General features: G+C 44.2%; 2 protein-coding genes across 2 annotated transcripts in view; both read left to right on the forward strand.

Annotated features, from left to right (window-relative positions):
• The window catches only part of rttn (rotatin), a 37,066-nt gene extending 25,923 nt beyond the window's left edge, over positions 1-11,143 (forward strand). The window contains exons 39-49 of the mRNA XM_029255102.1: positions 467-604; positions 1,151-1,353; positions 2,618-2,723; positions 3,380-3,477; positions 3,875-3,952; positions 4,119-4,245; positions 6,948-7,141; positions 7,911-8,178; positions 8,522-8,625; positions 10,635-10,704; positions 10,893-11,143. Of these exons, the coding sequence (XP_029110935.1) occupies positions 467-604; positions 1,151-1,353; positions 2,618-2,723; positions 3,380-3,477; positions 3,875-3,952; positions 4,119-4,245; positions 6,948-7,141; positions 7,911-8,178; positions 8,522-8,625; positions 10,635-10,704; positions 10,893-10,975 (1,469 nt within the window). The 3' untranslated portion in view covers positions 10,976-11,143. The remainder of the gene's footprint in view (positions 1-466; positions 605-1,150; positions 1,354-2,617; positions 2,724-3,379; positions 3,478-3,874; positions 3,953-4,118; positions 4,246-6,947; positions 7,142-7,910; positions 8,179-8,521; positions 8,626-10,634; positions 10,705-10,892) is intronic.
• Positions 11,144-11,402: 259 nt separating this feature from the next.
• On the forward strand, positions 11,403-19,494 carry cd226 (CD226 molecule). The gene is made up of 6 exons (XM_018753927.2): positions 11,403-11,556; positions 13,361-13,687; positions 13,807-14,145; positions 16,727-16,829; positions 17,219-17,273; positions 18,113-19,494. The coding sequence occupies exons 1-6, from the start codon at positions 11,490-11,492 to the stop codon at positions 18,224-18,226; spliced, it is 1,005 nt and encodes a 334-aa protein (XP_018609443.1). The 5' UTR covers positions 11,403-11,489; the 3' UTR covers positions 18,227-19,494.
• The last annotated feature ends 2,801 nt before the right edge of the window (positions 19,495-22,295 follow it).

The raw sequence follows: 22,295 nt of genomic DNA on the forward strand, positions 1-22,295 counted from the left end.
TTTAGTTTAGGGATGCTTTTCTCAAAAGCAAATAACAGTGATAAATTTGTGCATTAAGAAACTTATACAATGTTTTACCCATTTATACAGCTGGGTAATTTTTCTTGTATTCATTCAGGGTAAGTACTTGATCAAATGTACTCCATCAGGAGGTGGGATTTGAACCTCTAGCCTCAGACCACAAGGCACAGCTGTAACTACTGCAGTACTGCTGGTGTTAGCATGTTTTTTTTTTTTTTTTTAAGTCAAATGACATTTAAGTGGCATTTATGCCTGGAGAGGAGTTGAGTTTCAAGCTGAAACCATTGTGTGTGTGTGTGTGTGTGTGTGTGTGTGTGTGTGTGTGTGTGTGTGTGTGTGTGTGTGTGTGTGTGTGTTGTCCCAGTGTGAACTGATTGCACTGTACACTGTGTTTCCCTGTAATGTTTTCTTTTTTTTTTAAGATCGCTTCCTGCCTCCCTCCCAGATGCTGGCACCAGAGGCGCCGTTCTCCACACCTGGGCCGACTTGTTTACCCTTCTGGCTACGATGCTGAAGACGGACCGCTCAGCGGCACTCCCATCTGTCTGCGCTGCGCTGGCGCGCCACTGGCAGCCATTCACCGGTATGGCTGCACCCAAGAGCTCGCTGTGCGCAAAGGGAGCGGGCGAATGTATGTGCATGTCTATGTTTGCCTGAGTCTGAGAGTGTGTGAATTGGAGAGACAGATGCTCAACATTGGTGGGGGGGCAAAAAGACGTCACAGTCAGAATACCGGCTCATTATCTTCTTCACTTTCAGTCATTATTTTGTCATATGATAAAGGAGCTATGAGGAAATATGAGTCTTGTTAAAATTTTAATGGCTGCTTCTAGGGTAAGGATGTATCTTTTTAGATTGCACTAAAGCCATCCAGGGGGTGTTACTTTGGGTCCATTGCCTGTTGACGCAGCAGGGGACACCACCAAGGTCTCACATGCGGTCTTTGTCCACTTGCAATGGGGGGAGGACTTCAAGAAATTCCTTTGTAAGGGCTTGTTATTCTGCCAGGTACAAAACATAAAAAAGTGAATATCTTTGATGGTTTGCCACTTTCATCCATTCACACCCTGCACCTGAGATGAGTCCTGTACCACTGAGTGCACTGCACCACCCCACCCCACCCCCCCAGGCACCCTCGCCCTCTGCATCCAGCTCTCGTCTATAGAACCTGCGTTGTACAACGCCGCCATGCGCTTTCTCTCAGTCATCCTCACTGAGGAGGCCAGGAGACGCAAGTCGGACTCCGCCCAGCTCCACTCGGGCCCCAGGACGGCCCTCACTGAGCTCCTCAGTGGCACCCCGGGCAGCCAGCTGTGCCAGCTTCTTTTGCAGGTAGCTCAGTCTGATCAGTGTGATTCCTCTTGCTGTGTTTTGTTCTTATTTAGTCATATTACAGCTATCTTCTACAAGGGCAGTACACACACCTTTGACTTTACTTTCCTTCCTTTGAATGGCTGAATGTTTTACTGAAATGGATCAAAACTTTTATGAAGGATTTAACTGCAGGGACCACTTGTGATTTTAACTGCAAAATTCAGGACCCAGGTTTAATCAGTAATAAATCTGCTGCCCTCATGCTTTTTCAATCCTTCCAGATTATATTACATTCTGTGTATTTAAAAAAAAAAAAAAAAAAAAAAGAGCATTGACAGATAACAGAAAGCGGATCTGTGTTGGCGGTATGGTGTCACAGCAGGTAGTGCCTGCACCTCATAGCTGCTGTGCTTGTAGGGTCAGACATAGGTTCAAATCCAGCTCAGTCTGTGTGGAGTTTGTATAGTATGTTCTCCCCATGTTCATGTGCACCTGTTTCCTCCCATAGTCCAAAGATGTGAATCAGCTGAATCGGTGTCTCTGAATTGCCCGTTGTGTTTGTGTGTGATGTGTGAGTGTCTTGTGTTCAGCATGCATCCAATCCAGGGTGTATCCTGCCTCAGAGCCTGTGCTTCCAGGTTAGGGTCTGGACCACCATGGCCCTTCACTGAACAAGCAGTTATTGAAAACAGATGTATGGATGAACACTTACAAGTATAACTTGTGGTTTCAGCCATGCTGCAGGGTGTCCACAGTGTGTCCTGGTTTTCCAGCAGTGTTTAAATCTCAAACAATTTATCTCTGAGAGAATAGGCTAAATGAATTGAATCAGAGTGGTAATTTTTTCTGTTAAATGTTGTGTCCTTTGTCAGAGTGCAGGAATAGATGCAGTGACTTTGTTGTGCAAAAAAAATCACAGATTTAAAAAGTAATTCATATCAAATGTGGGTAACGGGTAGTGTTATAATTAAAGTTGTCATCTTGCAACCAAAAGACCCAAGTTCAAATCCCAGTTCCCCCTGTAGTGCCCTTGATGAAGGTACTTGCCTTGAATTGGTGCAGTAAAAATTACCCAACTGTATCCATTTATAATCATAAAACCATTAACTGCTTAATGTTCAAGCCTAATATTGTGTCACATTGAACAAAGGTGTCATCCAAAAAGTATTAATAATACTTTTTCTTTTTGTTTGCAGTTTCTGATATTAACAAGGTTTTAACAAAGCCTTTTGGTGTTTGTTTCACCCCCTCTCTGTCCGTCATGTTTTTGCTGTGTTCTCAGTGCTTCGAGAAGAGGTCATTTGAGGACCCACAGAAGAAAGTCACGGCACAGGCGCTCATGTCTCTGCTGGCCAGCAGTCCGAGTGCTCAGAGTCATGCTTCATCAGGTACTGCATCCATTACTGTACCTCCACTGATATTGACCAGTGAATTGTAGTCTCCGCTTCATGCAATAAAATTTTCATGACAATAAAAATTTTAAATGACCAAACATGTGTGCTGTTTAATGGAAGTGTGTTTTGTACAAATAGTGTAATAATGTTACCATCTTTATTATTCAGCAGATTAAATGTTGAATCACCTCCACTGACTCGCTCACTGTCAATCAGTGTTCGTCCTAAGGCAGGGTCAAGGCTGTCTGGAGCCTATCCCAGAAGCAATGGCAGCTTGGCTCAACAGAGTACATTCTGGACAGGACACCAGTCTGTCACAGGGCAATGACACACACACACACACACACACTGAGTTACTCACACTAAAGGTATCTTAGAGTCACTAGACCATCTGACACACAAGTGTCACACACTTTGGACAGGGGGTTGAAACTGGAGGAAAACCCACATGATCACGAGGAGAACACGCAAATGGGTCACAGACCGAGCTGAATTCAAACCCTTGTCTGAATTCAAACACTCATCCTAGGAGCTGTGAGACACCAGCACTACACACTGCACCACTGTGCCACCCTAAATATCGCGTGCCTTTAAAGGTGTGCCATCGGTTGTTTCAACTTCCTTTAACAGTGTTTCCTCCTGTCCCTCAGCTGGCCTGGTTGATATGTGTGTGGAGCAAATGAAACACATCCATGCACAACTCCAGCAGCACTCGCTGAAGCCTGTCAAAGCCTTGCAGAAGAAAAAGGTGAACAAACATTCATTTTAAGAAGTGAATAATAGCTACATACAGTGTTAACAGACAGCAGGAGGATGAAACAAGTAGTGGCATGTTATTGTATATATTGTTAGATACTATACAGTCTGTAGTAATTGTAACATTTAGTCATATCTTGGTATGCTAAAATGTTAGGCTAATATTTACTTTATCACTTTGATTAATTAGTTTTTTTTACACTTTTTGCACAGATTAAGCTTTATCAAAAGCATCTTAAATAGATGCATGAAATAAGTTATGTAGCGTCTTTATTTATAGCGTAATTAATTTATTCTAAATGTATTCTGATGCATTGTGTGCAGATCTTGTCAAAAGACTGTTTACGTGTGGATGTCTGACATGTAGTGTTTTCTTTTCACTTTCACAGGAGGAGAGATGTTTGAAGGAATTTAAGATGGTTTTGCAAGTTCTCCGAAACTGCCTGTATCGTAATGATGAATGCAAAGTAGGCACTTTCATATTCGTCTTTCTTTTGCATTTTAATATTTTGATTGGGCATGTAAAAGTGTGTAGTATACTTTGAAAAAAGGAGACTAAGTGGAGTGAATCAGTAACTGTAATTTATTAAAGGAGGTCTGGAAGATGTTTGCTTTTTTCCTGATTTTATATAGGTTGCAGCTACAGACTCTCGCCTAGGTCAGGTGGTTCATGCCCTCTGGGCGTGGCTCCTGTCAGACGACGTCCTGATGGCTGAGACTCTGGAGATGCTCTGCGTCTACACCGCTAATTGTCCCTCAGGTTTGTTGACCTTTGCACTGCTTCGTATGAAAAATTAGTGAAAGCTTTTTGGCTACTTGGTTCCCCTGCTCACAGGGTCAAAAATCAGAAGTTGTTTTTGGCTCCCATACAGTGGAATGAGCTCCGTCTCTTTCTTGAAACTGCTGAATCTCCTTCAGCATTCAAGAAAATAGTGACATTGCAACTCTTTCGTACCCATATCCTTCCAGACCTCTTGACGGCTTCATAAATTTGCTTCGCACCATCACCTTTGAATGTCCTATCAGTTCTATAGGCTGCTACTCGTAGTGGTATCAAACTCAAAAACCATGTTTTTGCAGTCACCTTAATATCTAAAGCGCTTTCTCTTTTGCGAAATGAACTTTTGTTTTATGTCACTTTGTACAAGTGTGCTATATGAATAGAACTAAATATGTATAAATACAATGTCACAAAATCCGGTGGAAGAGGTAAACATGCTTGCGTAGAAACTTCCTGATGTGTCTGTGGGTGAGATTACACCTTGCGACAGTTCTCGTCCCCCTGTGCGCTCTGTCCTAATGGCAATAAAGGGGTTCTGCTTGCCATCTGGCAGGTTACTTCGCCCTTGTTAGTGTGGGACCGAGCACCTGTTATCAACACTGCAGTAGTTTGACTGAAGATATCGCAGTGCCACAGGGAATGTACCACACTGTTTGAAAGCACTTAAGGAAATTATAGAAGTTCTTCATTTTACCTGCATTCCAACAGATCCATGTCGATCAATGTGTAATGAACAAAAAATCCAACAAAAAAATTATCATCTGATACAAGGACTCATCTCTGTCATTGTCTGAGGTTTTCCAGAGATGTAATGGCTTTCGTGTTAACATCTGTTAAGGCTGGTACCAAGGTGAAATGGGAGTTACACCAACATGCATAACATTTAAATAATTTATTGCTCCAAATTACTTGCAGATTTTGCCCTTGTATTTGGCAAAAAATAATAGACCTGACTAAGAGGAACGTGTGTTTTCTTTACTATTTATTTGTTTAGCTAACACTAGGATGACTTACAATATTGGGGTCGCAAACAAAGCAGGTTACAGTTATTTACGCATTTACACAGCTGGGTAACTTTTACAGAACAGTTCGCCTTTCTCATGGGGAACTCTTAAAAAAAGGGGGTTTCAAACGCAGGTCTTCTGTTTGCTAGGTGATGCCTCCCAGTTTTTATGTACATATTTATTTATTTGTTTCTTTGTTATTTTTTAAAATATATTTTAGACCCTGCCACATTTCGTGGTGCATGCATACATGCTTATATTAATTAACTGCATATTTTTATGCGAAGTCGTGGATAAGGTTTGTGCTCTGATTTTCAGTGCAGTCAAAGGAGGTGCAAGACACTTCTTTGGTGATTTCTTCTGTTTGAACATGTAGGCGTGTCCACAATGGTAAGGTCAAAGCCCAGGGTCAGCATGTCACTCGATTCTGGTCCTTCACAGCAGCAGTGACGTTGCCGGGCGGCAGCCCTGCAAACGACACACCTTGTGGGTGATTGATTGACTGGGCCTTTCCCGTTTTCAGAATTTAATGAATCAGTTCTGTTGTATTTGGCTCCTCTTCGTAAGTAAAAAGTTAGGTGAGTGTCCAAAATTTAGAGAGGCTGCCTGATAGGCTGGCAGAAAAGGTGTTAAAGTTCTTAGAAGAGACAGATGTGTGTCATGTGGTAAGAGCTGTGTATCACTCTTCCTGTAATGCTCAGAGTCCCTCACAAATTACTTGAAATGCAGAACACTGACCACCCCTGGTTGTGGGCACCAAGGGTTTACTGACTTTATGCAACAGTGTTATTTTTTTGCTCCAGGTATCAAAGAAAGTCTGCAGAGACAGGATGTGTTGTACCTTTTTTCTCGTGTCACTTGTTTTTTTATAGATGCAGTAGGTCGCACTGTGAACGACCACCAAGCCTCAGTGGTGAGGTCAGCTTGGAAACTGCTCCTCGTCCAATCACATTAGATTAAAGAAACATCCTCCCTTCTGCATGTCGTCTAAAATCATGTAAAATTAACTGCTCGAAGTGAGCACTGGGATCTGTTTAGAGTCCTGTCCAACCTGGATCTCTTTGGGCACCAAGTCTACATCAACCAAGGGATCTGCTGGTTCTAGTCGAATGGAGAGTTTCCATATTGTACCTGTGAAAAGTCAGAATAAACTGAACTCTGGTGTATGGGGTAAACGTGTATCCTAATAGATGTGATAATTGTAACATATCAGTACTATTTAATAGGCATTTATCAAATTTACAGAAAAAGATCCACATTATTATTTATCATTCATTGTGGTTTGTTGCACTCCACCATGTCGCATCAAAGGGGTCTTTACAGGAAACGAGCTCATCACAGAAAACACGTTTACAGGAATCGGTGGGGGGGAAACACTGAAATATGTACGTGTTGTATTCCACGGTGGGTTTTCTGTCTCCGAGATGCTGTAGTGGAAAGATAATAATCATAACCTTTCAGTTCATGTTTTGTTCTTATTATCATTGTCAATGGGATCTTTGTGTACACTGAAAATAATCAGCACTTTTAATATACTCCATATGGTATATTTTCACCCAGAGGAACATGCAGATGAACATGCAGTAACACTGAAGTAGCAGTAAAGATCGATCCACTGTTGTAATCAATACACGCAATCTCTGACAGATTGTAATGTAACGTACCCTGTTTTTCCAGCCTGCACTGCTCTGTGCTGGAGCACATCGGGCCCCAGTCCTCTCCCAAGGGGGCATACTGGCAGCCCACTGCTGCACGCCATCATGAGGTTAGCCTCCCAGTTGGCCCCCGAGAACAGCAGCCTCCAGCAGTTGGCCTTCTCCCTGTTGGCCAACCTTGCCATGTCTCGCGACTGCAAGCGAGTCCTGCAGAAGGTAACCTGGGACAGCAAGCGCCATCAGACATCTCTCTGTCTGTCTGTCTGGTCTGCTCTTTATGTCTCGCTATTATCGCTTATATCTATTTCACTATCTCTGAATTTCTCACTGTCTGTGTGTCTGAGCTGTTATTTCTCAATGGTGTCTATCATGGTGACTCAAAACATACTGCGTACGAAACCTCCAAGCAGCAAAGGTAACCTTCAAGAAGCCTGCATAAACCTTTTGTATTTTTTCCACATTAATTGTCAAAGAGAAATGCAAGAAGGATCCATTATATGGAAGATTTTACTGCCAGTGTAGTACTTAAGGATGTCGATTTGTCACCTGAAGGTTGCTGAGTTAAGTTTCAGGTTGAATAAATTGGTAGAAGGTCACATAGTGGTCAGGTGTTGTCTTGCATTTTGAAGCAGCCAGGTTTGAATCCCACTCCTACATTTGCACCCTTCAGCAAGGTGTGTGCTTTAAACTGATACTGCCGTATAAATAGGGAAGTAACTGTAAGTAGTTTCTCAAAACCTCATGTTGTTGGTCATTTTGTAGAAAAGCATCAGCTAAAAGAAACAAATAAGGAACTAAAAGCGTCATCCAGTCAACAAAATAGTAATTTGGCAACACTAAGACTTTTTATGTTTATCTTTTTATTGGCAATTTTGTCAGAGTAGCAATAGTCAGTTTTTACAGCAACATCATCGCCATCATATGTGTGGTGGTGTTCTAAGGGACGATGACCAATCATGTTGGATGTACTGCTTCTCTTTCATAGAGCAATTTCTTCCAGTCCTTCCTGTCACTGTCCTTCCCAAAGCCCGGTTCAAAAAAGTCCAGCCTGGAGGTGAGCTGCTGGTTGAGGCTCCTCCTCAACATGTCCTTCGGCGAAGACGGCCAAAAAATCATCCTGAAGATGGACGGCGGCCTGGAGCTCCTCGTGGAGATGTCACAGTGCAAGTGGAGCTCCGACCGGCTTGCTGCCCTTCTCATCCTGCACAACGTCTGTTTCAGCTCCGCAAACAAGCCCAGAGTCCTCGCCAGCGGTACGTTTTCCATCAGTGATATATACACCAAATACACAGCTTTAGAGCAATGTAATTATTGGCTTTTGTTAGTGTTGTGTGTACGTGTGTGTCGTAACCTGTTGTTATTTGTCTTATTTGTCAATGTATGGCTCTGTTTCTGTGGAGCACTTTTTAACAATTTATTGTTGAATGTATTTCTTATGTAGCTCTGTAATGAGTACAGTTAAAACTCATGTCTATGTTATTCCAAACATTTGATTGATATATACTGCTCATTTCCTTTTGACATTCAGAAGATACCCTGTTCTGTTTATGACAATAAACTGTGCAGTTTTAAAAGAGCTGAGCTTTCTGCTTTTAGGCAAAGCAGTTGAAGCACTGGTGTCTTGCCTAGACAGCGATCAGGTACACATGCGTGCCATCGGCGCTTCGGCGCTCTGGGCTCTCCTGCACAGCAACCAGAAGGTAACTTTATGCTCCAAATATAGATTCTTATACAGAAAGCATCATTCATAATCCTAGTTCTGTTAAAAAGGGGTTTCTTACAGGCTGGTAAGGATTACAAATTAAAAAATATCACCTATATGAACACGGTTGTGAGGTTGATGGTTAAAATGTCTAAAAAATAGAATAAATAAAATACAGTATATGTATGTAATATGAGTATAAAATACTTAGTGTATGTCTGTATCTACAGTATATGAATAAAATACATTTAAAAAATGAACAGGATGCACACTGTCGCAGGAAACATAAAAAAATGGCTGGTAAGCAAACTGCTGGTGGTTTTCTATGTAAACATTCACCTGTTTCTCATAATTGTCTTAGTGAGCAACTAATCTCACCCCAAGAAATACTTATTCATGTTTTTAATCTTGGAATTACTGAGTGCATTAGTGATTCTTAATTGCCATTAGTGTGTGTATGTGACTGAATCAGTGTGTGAGATGGACTGGTGTCATGTCCAGGCTGTAAACTGCCTCATGCCCTATTCTGTTAAAACAAGACTGATGACACAGAAGCCCTGAGCCTATGGTTTCACGGACAACCATAGCTACTGATCGCAGCCTTAGACACAGGCAGCCAAATCAGTGTAGTTTTTTAAAGAAACTGTAAATACTGTACTTTTGCAAAGGTTTTAGATCAGGGGTCTGCCGCTCACGTTGCCAGAGGGCCGTGTTTATGCTGTGTGTGTTTTCTAACCCCGCCATTTCTCCTCACCCCTCGAGCACACCAAAAATCAGGGCCCTAAAGGCATCCTGCACAGCATCGTAGGTGGGGAGTGGGGATGGGGGGGCATCGTAGGCAGCTGGGTATGGCGCAAGCATGGAAACGACTTAGTTGTGACGGAAACTTGTATTTGATTGTTTTGGTGTGAAACATAAACATAAAAATAACTCAAGCTACTTTGCATGAACAGCCATGGACATATTCCTGCTTTGTGGAATGGATATTGTTGTTATTGGATCTGTAGAATTATATTTGACCTTTTTTTCTAATTCAACCAAACTTAATCTTTAATAATGTCAAAAAGGGTTGAGCGCATTGTCCTGACATTGAGATTGACCCTCAAAAATACCCAGCAAGGGTTTACATCATGAATGAGTTTACACTATTTAGGTGTTTCATGTATGTGAAGTTGATTGCATTTACAATTATTTGTATTTATAATTTACATTTATTCATTTAGCAGACACTTTTCTCCCAAATGACACACATCTCAGAGAAATACAATTTGTGCGTTACATTAGGAGAAAGCGAGACATAGTTGCAGACGTTATGATTCTTAAGTAAACTGTTTCTTTTCACCATATTCACCGATGTTCATTGCACGAGGAGGTGCATAAAACTCAGATTATTTTAAGAGTATCAGACTAATTATTTGCAATGTGGCAGTTGGTAGTGTAGTGGTTACAGCTACTGTCTTTGAACCCAAAGGCTGCAGGTTCGAGTCCCACCTCCAGCTAAAGAAAGGTACTTACCAGAAAATTGCTCCAGTGGAATTACCCGGTTGTAAAAATAAATAATTGTAGGTAGTTAAAAACTGTCACTTTGTCAGAAAAGCATCAGCAAAATGAATAATGGTAATTGGCCTTAAAAGGATTGGTGAGTCAAACAAAAACTCTTCAGTCACAAGCAAAGCAACTGGGGAATAAATGTGATTATGGATTCACAAAACACTGAGCAGGTTCCATCAGGCCAACCCTATGGACTTTTATTTTCAATCCTGATCCAAGAACGTACAGAAGCGAGCTCAAAAGAACAGTTTTTTTGTTCAGAATAAAATTTCTTCATGTAGCAACATTTGCATTAACTTTTCTGGTAGCTCTCTATAGAGAGACAGTCTGTTATTCAATATAGTGTTTGATAAAATTCTGTCCAGGTTTTAGTTATTAAATATGCAGACTAACTAGTGGGGTTAAATGACCGCCTCTTGTTTCTGACACTTATTATGTTGTTCTTTTTTTCAACAGGCAAAGGTGACTTTGAAAAGTCCCTCCATCAAAGTTAAAGTTGATGAGGCGTATACAGCAGCCAGAAAAGGTAGGCCTTCAGTGTAATGAATACAACACATTACAGTAAGTGTGCAGTGCAGAGGATGTGTTCAGCTGCTTATGCACAATGAATGTGTGTTGGAGGACATTTCATCTTTCTCTACGTCTTTTACTGTGTGTCTTGGTTCCGTTTGTACCCTCCATTTTGGTAACTGCATTTCTTTCATTTTTCCTCAGAAGCAGAAGGAAGTAAAAATGAAGCTCTGAGCTCATATTTACTGGAGTGCCTTGAAAACATTACCCATCTTTTGAATCATTGAGTGTTTTATACAGATTCTTGGTGTGGATTTCCATTTGCACGCTGACATTTTACATTATTTATTAAGCAATTTATCTACACTCTTTAATGTGCACTTTATTTTTATGTAAGTTATGTCTCAAATATTGTTTTGTATATACTGTATGTTTCACACTCTGTATTTTGTATTTACCAGCCTCTGTGAAATCAAATAAAGTGTAATTTTGTAGCAGAAATAATCTGTGTGAGTTCTGTTTTCCACCCTCATCTATAAAGTGATGATAAATATCTTAATTTTTCATTGCGTATTTTCTGTTCCCATAATGTAGCTTTACACCCTGGTCCTGGGAACACTGTGGTTTTAGAGTGTTTTTTTTTTTTTGTGTGTGTGTGCAAGTGACACTAGAGCTCAGTCGTACTTGAGAAATGAGGCACGGTTGTGGCTGAAGTGCTGTTTTGTAGTGTGGAAGCAGGAAGTGCTTGCTGGTGCCTCTACACGCATCAATGCTGTATTCATTGTTGCTTAGGGGAGTAAGATGGATGCTGCAAAGAGGGATTACTGGTACTTCGTGGTACATGTGATTCTCCTCGCTTTCCTCCAAGGTAATGCTTAATTTTTGCTTTGGGAACCTAGAGTTTGTCATCGAATAAAAGGTGGGATGAGTTATGTTAACACGTGGAATGATGGTAATCTAAGCTAAATTGTAAATCGGGTTCCACTTTCATCCTGGTCATTACTGAAAGAGTCTGATTTTTGTATTGTATCTTAGTAAAAACTGTCAAACGCTGGAATTATCAGTTCCTCATCTTTCTGAAGTATAAGGACAGTGATTGATTAACAGTTTGGTTTCTTCTTAAAACTGTACATTTCTCATTTAAGAGGAAGAGGGAAACTTAACCTCTCCTAGTCTAAGATTTAATATGTAGGTGAAGCAATATAATAGTAACTTAAGGCAGGTAGCCCAAAAGGAATGCGCAAGAAGCTGTAATACCAAACTAGAAATGGGATTAAAAGTGGCTCCATTGAAAGGCAAATTGATTGTTTTTTTTATAGATGTAATATAATATATGGATGATTTATATTAGAACTGTCATTTTTAACAGTTACTACATTGATCTCCTAGTTCTAAGTGTTTGCTGTTTAGATGTTGCGCTGTTAACCCTGTTCTGGATGAAAACCTTTGTCGAGACCAAATTGCCGACAGCTGATAGCGAGATAAATGGCCAATCTCCACTGCGACGGAGGCAATGGTCCCTTTATTTAGACCCTCTTTAGAGACAGCATGCAGAGTATGAAGAAGCTCTCGGAAAATTTTGGAGCCAAAAGAAAAAGAACTCTCGAGTGACGGTTGGCCCCGTCGGCGGAAAAAGGGCAGGCACTGTACATTGAGGCATGAACCCAAGCCTGCGGTGCATAACCACATCCAGCCCCTAACAGGTGAAGGATAAACACACACCTGCAGGTCTAAAAGTGCACGAACGCAACCAGGAAGACCGCATCTTCCCATCACGTGGGAGTTGGTGAGAGCAGCGCAAACACCGCACAACCGCCACTGGTCTCAGACCAAGTCCCTCCTGCCACTGGACCCAGCGTGGAGATGCCGAGGAGGGCCTACAAACGTTGCAGATGACGTCAAAAAACCTTACATTCCACCCTGCACCATGCGGCAGCCCATAGAATGCGGACGCTGTGCATGTAAGATTAACATATGCGACGGGAAAAAGAGAAGTCTTGGAGCAGGTGGTATCTGCGCTAACATGAGGACCATACTTAGTATATGTATTCTGGCAAATCATACATGGGTATTATTTATATTATTAGAGTTTTGTACTGGGGGGGGCGTGGTGGCGCGGTGGGTTGGACCGGGTCCTGCTCTCCAGTGGGTCTGGGGTGCAAGTCCTGCTTGGGATGCCTTGCGATGGACTGGCGTCCCGTCCCGGGTGTGTCCCCTCCCCCTCCAGCCTCACGCCCTGTGTTGCCGGGTTAGGCTCCGGCTCCCCGCGACCCCGTATGGGACAAGTGGTTCTAATAAGGTGTGAGTGTGTGAGTTTTGTACTGGGTGATTCCTATTGATTGTCCAGTTAATCCCCAGTAGACGATATCAGAGCTCTGGGAGGAACAAGACAATTATCGCTTGGTTGGGCTACCAAGGAAGGGTAAAATTCCTCCGGTCCTCTCCAACGGATGGAAGAATATGCAGGCCAGGCGCTATTTGTTAGAACAGGCTCCGCATGACAACACCCACTTGTTTTTAGTGCTGGGTTTCAGCGACAAATAAAAGGCGCTGTGTGGTTTACTCACCGGAACCGCAGCAAGATTAATAATGCAGCAGTATTTGTATTGTTTAGAGAACAAGGTGAGGCAGGTGTATCGAAAGTAGTTCATGTGCATTTTTCTTTGTCTCAGGAGCCCGACTCCAGAAACTCGCAGACTCCACCGTAATGCTGGAGGAGGGCATGACTCTGGACTGCGTGTGTCCCTGGGAAGGAAACCTCACCATGATCTCCTGGACGAAGATGCCGGAGGCCACGTCTGTTGCCGTTTACCACCCGGGCCGCGGCCAGCCCGTCTTCAAGGGCTACCAAGGAAGGGTGAAGTTCCTCCAGTCCTCTCCAATGGATGGAAGCATATCAATGAGCAATGTTACAGACGAGGATATTGGCCTTTACCGCTGCTCCATTACTACATTTCCGGAGGGAACGTGGAGCAAAGACGTCCACGTGAAGGATCCAGGTAGAGTCGGCAATAATAATGAGTTTGTTAAAAATGTGCACATGCGCTCACACTTACATACTGTATATATTTATCTTATTAGACCGTTCCAATAATCTGGTGTTTCATTTATGTTGCAGTAAGCTTTGGCCACCATAGAGTTGACATCGATGTCAGTATTGAAAAAGGCGGCAATTTCACGTTAAGGTGCAGCCACGAGAGCAACGGAACGGTCTACCATGTGACCTTTGAGAAGGTGGAGGAGAACAGGGCCCAGACGGTGGCCCTGTGCCACCGTGAGGATGGTGGCCACTTCGTGGGCGTGGATGGCAAGGACACCGCCAAGGTCAACTGCAGCAGCCTCCTGGGCCTGAGCCTACAGCTGATCAACGTGACTGAAGCAGACAGCGGGGTGTATCGTTGCGTCTTCGACACCGGCGTCATTGGGCCCACCGTTCTGCTGAATGTTCCGGAAAAGGGTGAGTTTTCGCACCAGAACTTGTGCGTTGCACATCTATATGTACCAATGTGCACGTATGCACCTTTGACAGTTTTTCCTCAAATTGTCTTTTTGCTTTTGATCGCTGGGTGTACGTTGAGGTTGGCACGTCTGCTGCACGTTTGGCTTTGCTATCCAAGGTAACATTGTCAGCATGTAGGAAGTAAAAAAGTGGGGGAAGGATGCTCATGATTTTTTTTTCAAACTTTCTCCATGTTGACAGTGTTACCTGGATTGGTAAGAAAAATTTTGCCCCAATAGAGGAGGAAGGGCGTGGTGGTTATAGCTACTGCCTTTGGACCCAAAGGTTGCAGATTTGATCCCTATCTCTGGATGTAGTACCCTTGAGCAAGGTACTTACCCTAAATTGCTCCAGTAAAATTACCCAGTTGTATAAATGGGTAAATGACTGTAAGCATGTAGTAATTGTGACCTTAACATTGTAAGTCGCTTTGCAGAAAAGCGTCAGCTAAATGTAAATGTAGTGTGTTTTTATACCTGCTAAATGAACACATGTAAATGTAAATATAGGCTACCGAGTGACCGTAATGTTTGCACAGTCATGATTTTTTTTTTTTTTTATTTACTTTCTACATGCTGACAGTGTTACCTCGATTGGTAACAAGACTTTCGCAACTCAAGAGGAGGAAGTCTGTGGTGTGTATACGTAGGCTACCAAGTGACCATGACCGGTGGACAATCATGATCCCCCCCACACCCCATTTCCTTCATGTCGATGATGTTACCTTGTATGGTAACAAAACCTTTCCGTCAAAAAATGGCAAGTCCAGTATTCACCGAAGAGAAACTCAACCTCCTGAGCTACACATTTTAACCTTTATTTGAAATTTTATTTGTGTAATTAAATCTGGTAAATCTGTGATGGACTGGTATCCTGTCCAGAGTCTACCCTGCCTAGCATTATGTCCTTTGCTTCTGGGACTGGCTCTGGACCACTGCTGCTGCTGCCCTGATATGCGCAAGTGCCTATTAATAATTAGAGAGGGACTGACTGTAAGTATTATTTTTGGGGCAGCTGGTAGCGTAGTGGTTAGAACTACTGTCTTTGGATCCAAAGGTTGCAGGTTTGATCCCCACCTCTGGCTGTAATACCCTTGGGTGAGGTACTTACTGTAAATTTCTCCAGTAAATTTACCCAGCTGTGTAAATGGGTGAATAATTGTAACCTTAACATTGTAAGTCACTCTGGAGAAAAGTGTCAGCTAAATGAATTAATGTAACTCATCCTGATGATTCTGTCCTTGACTCTTGCCGGTAGAGGCGATAGAGAAAGTGTGATGAGCTGATATTTTATAAAAGGGTTTCCCATAATCAGGCTTTGGAAAGTATTGAAAACAGTATCGTCGGTACAGTCCGCTAGTATTTTACAGTGACGTTTGCGTACGACTGAGGGAAATTTTTTTTTTTCACGAGCCATTCGTTTACCACATTTGAGCAGGAAATGAGCTGCCGCGTCTTCCCAGCTCTTCAGTGACAACTGTCAAAGATGTAGGACACACGTGGGTTTCTGCACTTTCGCTCTTGTCTAGTCCATCCCATGCGAGCATCTCCCAGGTTTCCCACGTGTGCTCAAGTTTAGAGCGGCGCTGCGCGCGAGTACACGTCGCTTACGTACTCGCACAGTACCCGTGAACTACAATTCTGCATTTGTATACTTATGTGCGGTTTGAGACCCACCTCACCGGTTTCATTAGGCTCGGTTAATCACGTGGCTTTGAGCTTCGGTCACAAGTGCTCCCGTGTGGTTATGCGAGAGTGTAACCGGTGCTTTCCGGCGCTCCATCGTATAGCCGTGCAATTCCACAACGACAAAGTTCGAGTCGCGTCAAAGCGAAACGTCCTCCCACACGTGCGCGCCGTCAGACCCGCGCACAGGATGTGGGCCGAAAGGGTCCGAGTTTGCTCGACGACGGCTCGGCTTGTTTGCGAACCGAGCAGAAGCGAGGGATGCTGGAAGAGGGTGTTGAGATTTATTTTTTCTGAGGGAAGGGGGGAAAAAAAAAAAAAAAAAAGAGCTGAGGTTCGACCGGGGTTCTGGTGCCTGCATGCGGCTCTTTGTGGGCTTAGAATAGGGGCGTGTGGGAGCGAGAGAGAAATATCCCATCATGCCCCCGCCTTCAGAAAGACTTATTTTCTCATGCTCAGTAAAAGACACACATGTCCCCCCTCCCCCCGGTGCCGATTACTGACTACATCAGAGCTCATCCTGCAGGTTAGGGACTAAGTTTTAATTATATACATATTTACGGGGAACGGACCGAACGGGGAGGACACCTACCCCCGACCATCCATAGCACCTATAATTCTTCTTATTTCAATAAATTAATTGACTGAAGAGATGAGGTTGAGTAAAAAACCAGGGCGAATAGTCTGTCTGCGCCATCTAGTCTCTTCATGACATATGGACCATGTTAAAATAATGTTAAAAGGACAGGATGGCTTAGGGGAGTTTCAAAATTTGATTCGAAACATAACCATTACAGGCCCACTTTTAGGGTTGCGTTTCCCGCTGAACTCATCGCACTTTTCTCCCGTGACAGGAGCTCTCGGACCCACGTCGCTCGTCATATACATGAGCATCGGAGCCGGAATAGCAGGATTTCTCATACTCCTGGTGGCCGTAACGTTGGTTTGGTGGCACAGGTATGATACGCCCAAGCAGATGTCATATCTGCGCGCATTCTTGGTGTGATCATCATTGCCGTTGCTTTATCAGTCGCTGATCTTTGAAAAATAAGCCTTCAGACTGACGCAAATCACGTAAAAGTGCCAGTAAGAAGTGCTCAGAAGACTGGAATGTGTATTTCCTTGTGTTTTTATATCACGTTGTTTCAATTCATGTCTCCGTGTCAAATGTCCTGGTAAATTTTAATAAGGTCCTCAAACCGAACAAAGCAGGTGCTGGCGTGGACTGTATAATGAGGAAGATGACAGTGTCCTTACCCAGTAAAGCGTACCTTCACGGGCGGACATCTCCTCGTCTCGTCACTCCTCAAGTAACGACGTCCTCAACCGCGTTGTTTTTCTTCCAGGAGGAAAAAGCGTCGGGCGAAAGTCAGAGCCAAGTTGCACCCCATCCAAAGGCGTGTGAGTATGGAAGGACTCAGAATGTCCTTGTGTGTCCCTTACGGTCTGTTGTCCAAAGCCTTTACGTACAGGCGTACAGTACATTTATTAAAATTATACTAACAATGATACAGTATTGTTGTTTTGTGTATGTACTTGCAATTTTTTACTGGACTGCTTCTGACCCTAATGTTGCTGCAACCCACTGCTATATTATTATTACTATATACATTTACATTTATTTATTTAGCACACACTTTTCTCCAACGCAGCTTCCAATGAACTCTATGTAGTGTTACCAGCCCACACACCTTATTCACCGCGGTGACTTACGCTGCTAGATACACTACTTACACTGGGTCACTCATCCATACATCAGTGGACACACTCTCTCTCTGTGTCACTCACACACTGTGGGGAAACCTGAACACCATGTCTTTAGAGTGTGGGAGGAAACCAGAGCACCCGGAGGAAACCCCCACAGACACGGGGAGAACATGCAAACTCCACACAGATCGAGTGGGATCGAACCCACGTTCCTCTCGCACCACCCAGGAGTTGTGAGACAGCAGCGCTACTCACTGTGCCAGAATACTACTGTTATCATCATCGTCGTCATAATTCTATCAGTTTTAATATTATACATTCAAACAAGATGAGCTGTATCTTTGTCAAACTGCCCCCCCCCCCCAACTGAAAGCTTTTGGGACATTTTCACATCAATTTTTTGGGTTAAAAAAAAAAAAAAAGACAGCTGTGGCTAAACCTTGATGCAGCTGTTCATCATGGTGTTGGATGGTGTTCGCTTTTGCAAACGTCAGTCTCCCGTCCTAAAAATATTTCTCCTTTCAAATCTTCAGCTTCTGAACAACTACGAGCAGGCGGACAAAACGAGGAAGAAAACCAAGCATCTGGAAGAGAGTCCGATCTACTGCAACATCGTGACTCAACCGCGGCGGACGAGGAAGACGTAGCGGCGCACGATGCCGAGCTCCTCCCGACGAGTCGTTTGACTGCGCTTGACCCCTTTGAGCCCGGACACGGGGTACGTGCGCGTACCCTACAAGACGCCGTCAAGCGTTTCATCCTGCACGTCTGACGAGTGCCCGGACTGCCGGCTGGGGTGGAGGGTATCTGAACGGGAATCCTTAACCTCGCCAAGTCTTACCCTTTCATTCCAATCGATCTCATTTAATTGTCTGCTTTAATTGAATGCAACACACTGCGTAGTCATTAACAATACATTGTAGACTGAAAGAGGGAAGGTACAAGTGGGCTATTGTGTGAAGGGGCCTTTGTTTTGATACGGTACCATGCACCGCGGTACTGCAGGGCGTGTGGGCCACTGGTGGTGTAATATTCTTTGACCTGTAACCAAAAAGACTCTTAGTCCAAGTCCAAGGACGGTTCCTTCCGTTGGATCCGTGAGCATGTATTTCTGCTCAATTACTCCAGTCAAAGTACAACTGTAAAATGCTTTGGATACATGTGACAACTAATAATAGTCACATTAATAACAGTAAATTATTAGGAGGGGTGGTCAATAAGGAAATATCAAGGTTTGGGTTGGGTTAAGGTCACATGACTGAGTTGCGTGTGGTCAAATACCATGTTTTCAGGTCCCGAAGCGTAAGAGATGTAGCGTATGATACACGGATTTGATGTGATTAATCAGTATTATTAATCATGACTAATGTCATTTTAATCTGCTGGAATAAATCCTCAGATTTTAGCGGAGTAAAAGTTTGAAATAGTATTTCCCGGGTAAGGGAAAAGAGAAACATTTATTTGAATAGAAGAAATGTTACAGTAACACCGCGCCAGGGCAATGCCTGGAAATCGGCCCTTTATAAATAGGCCGTGCGCATCATGCAACTGAGAATTTCGATTTATAATATTTAGATGGGTGGTGTCTAGACCGGGGGGGGCAAAAACTCATCGGTGAGGTCATCAGTCGCCAAATATCCTTCCCGCTTGGACTAGCGCGAGTCGAGTGGAACGCGGTCGCGGTTACTGAACGCACTGTGCTGCGATGAAAGGGGGCGCTCGTGGACCGCTCGGTACGTACAGGAGTGCGTGGAGTGTGTGGAGTGTGTGCTCACAAGCCAGCTCAGTCACAAAAAGCTTACATGGTGTAAATGGCAGCTAAGGGAAATGTGAAATGTAAATTTGGTGACCGTATGTTCAATTAATGTTTCAACTTTGACAGCTCAAGCTGAGACTTTTATTAAAATACACCTCATGCCTGTAACTAATGATTATATATTAAAATGTAACCAATAAAGACTTGCCACTGTGTGAGCTGACAAAATGTGAGATATTTTCTTATTTCTCTTATTCAGTGGAAAGCTGGATTTTCGAAATATCCATCCAACATCAGTAACTGCTTGCCCAGCGCAGGGCTGTGGTTGTGCAGAGCCTATCCTGGACACATAGGGACTGAGGTTATGGTATGCTGTGGACGGGACAACAGTCCATCAAAAGACAATGACAATCAATCAATCAATCTCTCTCTCTCTCTCTCTCTCTCACACACATTGATTAACCCACTCATACACTACGGGCAATTAGCATCACCGGTTCACCTGAACTGCATGTGTTTGGACTGTGGGAGGAAACCAGAGCACTTTGAGGAAACCTATATGAATAAGGGAAGAACAGAAAACTCCGCACAGACCGAGCCGCGTTCGAACCCCTATCTGAGCTCACCTGCTGCACCACCTGTGAAATGTTATCCTTTTCATTTCGAGAAATAAATGGGGGGGTACGGTTGCGCACCGGGTTGGGGCCTCCACCGTGGTGGGTCTGGGGTTCGAGCCCCGCTTGGGGCGCCCTGCGACGGACTGGCGTCCCGTCCAGGGTGTTCCTCCTCCCCCTCCGGCCTTGCGCCCTGCGTTGCCGGGTTAGGCTCCGGCTTTCCGCGACCCCGCCGGGGACAAGCGGTTGTAGACTGCGTGCATGTGCGTGTGAGAAATAAATGGGAAAAATCCAGCGTCTATAAGAACAGCATTTCCATGGCCGATCTTAGGCCACCAGCTGATTTACTACTGTAATAACTGCGGTAATGGGAATATCGAAAACGTCCCATATCGAACCGCGGCACCGCCACGGCATCCGTGCTCTTCGCGCCGTCGGGACAATGACACATCCGCGAGCGTCTCTCTCTCTCTCTCTCTCTCTCTCTCTCTCTCACACACACACACACACACACACACACACACACACACACACACCCGCTTTATTCCTCCCACCCAGGAATGAGACAGAGGCGTACAAATGAGCAGAGAAACAGTTCCATGGTCTAAGCAGCTCTATTTGTTTAAACAAACATAGAGGGAGAGATTGGGGGGGGGAGAGGTGACAAACACGGTGTAATAATAGCAGTGACGGACACGAAGAGACACAAACCTACGATTAAAGATGACAAATGCTAAATACACGTCCAGCGAGTGCTTGACAAATCCCCCGCAGTGCATTCCAACTCAGAGGCATCTCTATAATTTCTATAATGAAATCATAAAAAACAGGGCCGCGGTGCTACACGAGTGCTTAGCTGAGACCAAACCGACCGTGAATGAACTATTTCCTTTTTTTATTACAACACAGTAAATATACACAGGCTGCCGGGCTCAACTCTAGATTCCCACGCGATGCCTTGCGATGCCTTGCGATGCAACGACGGACACGGACGGGGCGTTAAAAACCTTTCTTAGAAGGGCGTCTGTTCCGGCGATCGAACCCGAGTCCGGGTTACGTTCGCTCGCGTTTAACGCGCCGCCGTAGAAACAAACGCGCGCGGGAGCTGCGCGCACACGTCATTTTCACGCACCGCACTTACGGTAGATGCATTTCGCGCCTTTTAACCCCAGCTACTTTAGAAGACATTATATTTCTTATAGGAAAATGTAGCAATTCGGTATGTGTACAAATACACTGACAAAATGTGTCTAAATACATACATATCTGTACACACACACACAGTGTATATATGTATATATTATATATATATATGCATACTTATATACATCTGCATACATACATATATATATGTACACACACACACACACACACACACACACACATATATGGTGTCTCACAGAGTGACTTAGGAGTGTTTAGCTTTAATCTGAAGCCTTTCTGCACTTGAATGTTATGTACTTACATTAACGTTAAGTCTTGGCACCAGCCGCCAAGCCTGCTTCAAAAGGCACTTTTTAATGGCGTAATGATTCGCTCGTTCATTACGAGCCACTTTCTGAACTGCGGAGAGGACGCTGCGCCTGGGAACGCGTCCCCCCGTGGCGCGGAATCGAAGGTGTTAATACGTTTAACCAGGGGACGTTCGAGTGTCCCCACACGTACCCGTGACACGGGCCGAAAACTCGCCGCTCCTATGCGGTAGGGGGAGACGGGCCCCGCCGCGAGTCGGTGACGCAGCCACCGTGGATTTACCCTGCTTAAGGAAAGCCGTTTCCCTTGGATCATTTATTCTGAGATGCATTAATCCATAACTGATAACCGCCCGTGCGGCGCAGGGTCACGGTGGTCCGCACACGTAGGGTGGGAAGCAGGGTACGCCAGTCCATCACACACACAACAGGGGCAATTTACGATCACCAAATAACCTGGCAGAAGTCTTGCGAGTGTAGGAGGAAACCCCCACACACACACGGAGAGAACACGCAAACGCCCTGGCGGGATTTGAACCCGAGTCCAAATCCAGGGCCAAGGTGCTACGAGGCACCGGTGCTGCTCGCTGAGCCACCGCGACGCCGTTTTCTTCGCTCAGAGTCTCTAAGTAGCATTTCAATTTGCTGAGAGTCACGCCGAAGCATTTAATCCCCACCCGCGACTTCCCTGGGAACGGGATGAGTTTTAGACCACGGCGTCCTTTGAGGGGCTGCTCAATGGAACAGGGCTTCGACCCCATCACCTCTGAACCATACATGGGATCGTTTGCCCTTCATCACTTTGATTTTCGTGCCCTTGGTGAGGACACGTGGAAACGCGCTATGGGAAAACAACACAAAGTTCCTCGTGGAC

This window comes from Scleropages formosus, chromosome 9 (genome assembly GCF_900964775.1).
Source record: "Scleropages formosus chromosome 9, fSclFor1.1, whole genome shotgun sequence".
NCBI lineage: Eukaryota > Metazoa > Chordata > Actinopteri > Osteoglossiformes > Osteoglossidae > Scleropages > Scleropages formosus.

What these genes read in the sequence shown, in the direction of transcription:
- cd226 (XM_018753927.2), top strand. Translation starts at nt 11,490, where the DNA reads ATGGATGCTGCAAAGAGGGATTACTGGTACTTCGTGGTACATGTGATT. An exon ending in CGTCCACGTGAAGGATCCAG is followed by an intron (nt 13,688 to 13,806) that starts GTAGAGTCGGCA and finishes TTTATGTTGCAG; the next exon opens with TAAGCTTTGGCCACCATAGA. An exon ending in TGCACCCCATCCAAAGGCGT is followed by an intron (nt 17,274 to 18,112) that starts GTGAGTATGGAA and finishes TCAAATCTTCAG; the next exon opens with CTTCTGAACAACTACGAGCA.